Below are 6,000 nucleotides of genomic sequence, written 5' to 3' on the forward strand. Positions count from 1 at the left end.
TCTTCAGATAAACAAGCACAAGCAGCACACCATGTTCCCTCAATCACCTCCTTTTGATTAATTTCTACATGGAAATTTACAATTAAATCTGTTATTTAGTATTCAGAATTAGCACAGTTTGGCAACCATATCCCCTGGTGTTCTAAAGTTTGCAAGGATACCTCATCTTCAAGCTACAATATTTTTACAGCCACAGCACCTGGAGGCCTCACAGCATTGTGGTAGGTACCGAACACAGCTTTCATGGAATCAGCCCCTGTTGATAAAGTCTATAAATCTTTCAACATAAAAAAATAAAACAATAAATTGTTTGCCTAGTCAGAGACAGTCTTACCTACTCTTTTCCACTGCAAAAAAAGAAATTTGAATGCATCACCTTTGAAAAGAATCAACTAAATGCTTCCCCTATATAGAGCCAGCTTTACAATTATTTCCTAATGTTTGATGTCTTGCTCTAATCTTTGCTAGTCCCGTGAAAATTGTTACCTTCTGCTTGCAGATACCTCTGTTCCAAGTCCCTCTTTGAAGGATAATGAACATAAAATAACAGCTACTGAAAAGTTAGAAGTTCCAGAAAAGGCATTATAAAAAACGTAAAAGCAACTTCCCTAAAAGTTTTCCTTTTGAATGAAACATCAGAGAAGACCCCTTAAGTTTTTCGGAACAAGTAAAAAAATCTGTTCTGCAACTACTGAGAAGTGCAATTCAGCCCTTCACCAAAACCAGCTGAAGATAAAACCTGAATGCTCTATCTTTGTGAATAAGATTAGTTTCACTGTAAAACATGGGGAGGAGGATTTATATGATTTTATATGAGGTTTATATGATTTAGATTGTGATTACTTACTTAATCTTAAGAAGCACAAATAAAATTCACCTTCAGTTGTAAAAACACCCAGTGTCCACTTGTAACCAACATCTGCCTACTTAAAAAGAATTCCTCAAATAAAGCTTATCCTAAATCCCATTAAAGAAGTGTAGAACTTCATTTCCTATACAAAGGAGTAAATTTTTTTCCACATTCTCTTCTTTATTCTTTAATTAAGCAGAAGATGAAATAAAACTAATGGATGAAAAATCCTACTCAACTATTCTTTAAATTCAAGAAACAATTCACAGAAGTATAGCATAAGCTGAGTTGGAAGAGACTCACAAGGACCATGAAGCCCAACTACATTGGACCATCCTCAAGAAACAAACCATATGCCACAGAACATAGTCCTAGTGGTCACTCTGCACGGCCTTCCCTGCCTTCAAAGGAGTCAGCAGCTCTTCCCAGTTTTACATCATGTGGGAACTTACTTAGTGTCCCTTCCAGTCCTGTGTCCAAGTCATTTATGAAGATGTTGAAGAGCACAGAGCCTAAGATGGAGCCCTGTGGAACGCTACTTACGACAGGTCTCCAGTCTGACATCACCCAATTCCCTACAATGAACCAGTTGCTCACATGATGTGCTTATCCAGCTGTGGGCTGGACATTTTTTCAAGAAGGATGCTCTGAGAAACAGTATGGAAAACTTTACTGAAATCAAAAAATATTATAGAAACATCATTTAGGTAGATTTAGACTTCCATGACATTACAATTTTATACAGTAATTACAGGAAGAAAGAGTGCATTAAATACCACCTACTGTGTATTATTCCCATTCATTAATTCCATCTCTGCTAGTGCACAACAGAAAACAGATTTTATAGTAGAAGAGGAGGTCCAACAGTGGCAATTCTTAGTTGTTACCAAAGTCACAAATGCAATTTCTGACCAGTATTTCCTGGGCAATTTTTCTTTCCTATTTTGCTTCCAACCACAGTTCCAAAGGAAAGGTAAACAGAGCAGTAAGGCATACCTTTGATGAAATAAAATTACTCCACTTATCAAATCTTCTCTGAAAACATAGACTACAGCTGATAGCCACACCCTGGCTAAGTAGCTATTCAAGTGTTTAAATTTTAATGCTTCAAAAAACAACTCCACTTACAAAATATTTTGTTTTAAAATTCACTTCATTAAATTTGTTCATAAAGATTTAAAGTTTCATTTCAACACTAAACTTTACTTGAAAGACATACCACTTTACACGTTATACTTTTCCCTGTTCTTCAATTCTACGTGCAAGTACTTAAACATTATAGATATAACAAGGCAAGGCAATACACCAAGACCTTCATGCTACTCTCCCTTTGAACCTCAAAAATGTCTCTGTGGAACTCTGTGCTGTGTACTCTCTTTATTTCAGGCCACACAGAAATTCAGCCCTGGTCTCTGCCAGATGTTCTACAGTACTGTAGAAAAGAAGAGTTCTCTAGGTCTTACTGTACATCTGATCTACATTTGAGTAACATCTTCACCTTTTTAACTTCATTGTTTTTAGACAGTATTTATACTAAAGCCAGCTCACAGAGGGGTGAAGTAGGAAATATGATGTCCTAGACGGAAACAAGTACTGTCTGATTAATCTCCGCTACAAGTAGCTCCAAAAATCAGTGCAATGCTTGTAGCAAGTTTATACTCAAAGCAGAAAAGTAGCCACAGGAAAAGCTTTTGTATGTAACTAACTAGCATGCAACACTCCCTAGCTTCTTAAGGATATCCTAAATGGAAATAGCCAGGAAGAAAAAGACAAAATACAGATTGGAAACACGTACTTCAAGTCAAAAAATTCAAAAACTTCAAATGTGTTTCTAGCTGTCAGTGACAGCAAAACTGATGCAAAGATAAATAATGATTCTCATTTCATTTAAGCCTAGGGAAAAACTGTTGCTTCCTTTGCTGCTTCTTTCCTAATATTAGGCTCATGCTGGAGTTCATTTTGCAAGGATAGACTCCTGCATTTGCTGGCAGCTCCAGTAAGGCCCTACAATAGCGTCAAGATCTGCCAGCATGAATACAGCTACAGGTTTTCTTTGTGCTACAATAAAGTGATGTGCTTTCTGCTCCACAAACTGCAGAAAAACTCAAGTATCTTCATGTCTCACGGGTGAATTGGTTTACACTGTATTACCACTGCAAAGAGAACAAGTTACAAGTCCTACAGGGCCTCTGAAATGAAGTACCCCACTTTAGAAGTGTCACATGTGCATTGAGACAAAAACCTCTAGGGACTCTGCTGGAAATGGCTTGGTCACATACCTGAAAGCCACTGCCTCAATGAGGGAGAGCAGCTCTGCTACAGGTAGGATAGACACCAACTGTAATGACTCTTACTAAGTACCACAGCATTTCCATCACATTACAGTTTGTTCTGTCTCACCAGGATTCAACATGACTGGTCATTCTAATTTTGCATTTAAAGAAGGCTCTCCAAGAATATGTTTCTCACTAAGAAAGAAGAATTTACAATTAGGAAAATTAAGCACTAGTGGAGTTTAAATGATGCCCTCTAAAATTATGACAGCCAGTCAGATTTGGGTTCAGCTAGTATCTGTTAATAGAATCAGAAAGGAATATTTCACTTCATTGTCTCAGCTATGTGGAAAGCTGGACCACGATGGAGGAAAACAAAAGAAAATATTCAGGTCCTGTTCATGCTGGCAAAACTAAGGCCTGTTTATACCCAATTTGATTATGCAGGCTTATTTGGAAAAGATATGGAAAAAACTTTGAGATTTTAACACCTCTCCTTTCTTATCCTGGGATTTATACTGTGCCCAGACATTGCTTTTTTTTCCCTTTAAAGATGAAAGCAGAAGTAGGCTGGAGAGGCTCAGATGGCACAAGACACTGCCAGGCAACACTGACCTGGCATCACCAGTTTGCTTCTCAGAGAGCATTCTGACAAATGGAACTGGAGAAAAAAGGACCTTATCTACTTCTAGTTCTCACACTGGTTTATCTCGCCATTATAAACAAAGTCAAATCACTGTGTAATTTTTCCTTCTGTAATGTGGGAATCATACTTTATTGTCATTGGAAAACTCACTAATTAGTAAGCTAAATGCTCAATAACACTCTGAGTGACCAGAAATGCCTATTTTAGAAGATACATCTCTGCAGCATTTTTCCTAAAGCACACTGTGCATGTATATCCTATTGTCAGTATAAAATACTGACGACTCAAAGGCCAATGGCAAAAACATGACTAGTTAACACAAAGACTTCAGTTTGGTAAGAGCCATCTCGCCAAGTCAAGGCCTCTTTTTTTACTACTTATTGCTCTTTCAAAATAGCTGAAGCGGAATGCTAACAAATCTTACAGGCCTATGTTTCTCCTGTCTGCTGTGGGCTATCCCACCACGTGCATCATCAGAGCACATGCTGGACTTTCGAGAAATTCTCAAATGAACAGAAAAGAGATGGCCTAAAACATTAACAAGTGGATAAAACTGTCTGAGCCCTGCTCGGAACACATAAATTTCCACAAAAAGGACATTTCTTCTTATATTACTTTTTTCGCCTGTGTTCTTGGGTTCCTCAATTTTAGATTTTTAAGTATTTTGAAGTATTACCTGCTTAAATATCTAACAACCTCTTACAGGCATAAAAACATACAAGAATTAATTAAAATTCATTTCAATTTCAAGGAAGATTTTTTTAAACATATCTTTTTAATACAAAATTTTGTTGCATATCAGGAAGAAACAAGGGGATAAATTCTCATTTCTTCACACTGAATGTCTCAGAGTAATAAATAAAACCAGCAGATTCAGGCTAGATCTATACATCCAAATTAGGTCAGGTTAATAAAATGCAAGCAGCACTTCTTCAGGACCACACTGAACTATAATATAAAGTGAACACATGTTTATGCCTATATTTATACGTATCTTCAATTGTCAGTTCCTCAAGTTAAGCAGACGGCCTGCCCTAGGCCTATCTTAGCACTGTAGTTAACTGGTGTTTTAGAAACACTTACTGGAGGCATTAATAACAGTGGTTTCAAGTAGGCCTATCTTCCCCGTGCTAGCATGGCCTCAAAGGCCACACACAGGGCTTCTCCTCATACATACCACAAAGATCAGGACAGGCAGTCCTGGGCTCAAACACGGGACTGTCCCACTGATATCTTCTGTTCCAACCTGCGGCAGCTTGGGGTGACTGACATCTGCCATCAAACGCCGGGAAAGTGCTTGAAAACATACGACTACAAAAGCAAAGCTGCTTAACGTAAGCGAAAGGCCTCCGGGAGTTTTCCTTTGCAGGAAAACTGCAGTTAACAAAAAAAACTGGAACACGGTAGCCACCCCAATAACGGCACCTGCCCTCAGCGAAGACATTTTCCAACTCTTTGTTTAACTTAAAACTCATTTTCCGTGCACCCGGATTTTCTTAAATAAACAAAGAGAAGACGCGGAGCCCTGTCTATCCGCACGACGCAACGCTGTTTCCCAACGGGGCGTGTTTGGGAAGGGAGAGCCGGGGGCAGGGAGCGCGGTGCTGGCAGCAGGCAGCAGCTGCCGGCGGGCCCGGGCCGGGCCGGGCCGAGGCCGGCAGCCCAAGGCCGCTCACCTGCGGGGGGGCCCTGGGAGCGGCAACTCCGGCCAGCGGCACCCGCGGCCCGACCCTGGCCCTGCCCCCGTCCCCGCCGCCCTGCCCGGTCCGGCCACCCGCAGGGCCGCCCGACCCCGCCGCCTGCCCCCTCCTCCCGCAGGACTCGGCCGGGCACCGCTCTCACCTTTAAGAGATTAGACGTCGCCATGATCCCCACTGCGGGGCCTCCCCGCCCGGCAGCGGCGGCTTCTCTGCTCGAGCTCGGTTCGGCTCCCACCGGCCGCTGCCGCTTTACATGGCCCCGGGCCGCTCGCCCGCCCGGCCGGACCCGCGGCGGCGGCGGCAGCAGCAGCAGCGGCGGCGGCGGCGGCCTCAGCGTTAGGCTTCCCTGTCCCGCGGCGAGGCTCGGGGAGCTCGACAGCGCTGGGACCGGCCGGGTGCTCCGCACGCAGCCGCCCCTCAGAGCCTCATGGCGGCGTCCGCCCGGGCGGCGCTCGGCGGCCGCGGCTCCATGGAAGGGGCCGGGCCCACATGATGCGGCGCCGGGAGCGGCCCCGCCGCCCAGCGCGGCTG

The 6,000-nt window shown here is 42.8% G+C and overlaps 1 protein-coding gene across 1 annotated transcript in view; it reads right to left on the reverse strand.

Moving 5' to 3' along the window:
• The window catches only part of CUL5 (cullin 5), a 31,126-nt gene extending 25,144 nt beyond the window's left edge, over positions 1 to 5,982 (reverse strand). Inside the window, exon 1 of the mRNA XM_041487174.1 lies at positions 5,612 to 5,982. Coding sequence (XP_041343108.1) covers positions 5,612 to 5,635 — 24 coding nt within the window. The 5' untranslated portion in view covers positions 5,636 to 5,982. The remainder of the gene's footprint in view (positions 1 to 5,611) is intronic.
• Between the last annotated feature and the right edge of the window lie 18 nt (positions 5,983 to 6,000).

The sequence above is a fragment of the Pyrgilauda ruficollis genome, unplaced genomic scaffold (assembly GCF_017590135.1).
Source record: "Pyrgilauda ruficollis isolate IOZ18807 unplaced genomic scaffold, ASM1759013v1 scaffold8, whole genome shotgun sequence".
NCBI lineage: Eukaryota > Metazoa > Chordata > Aves > Passeriformes > Passeridae > Pyrgilauda > Pyrgilauda ruficollis.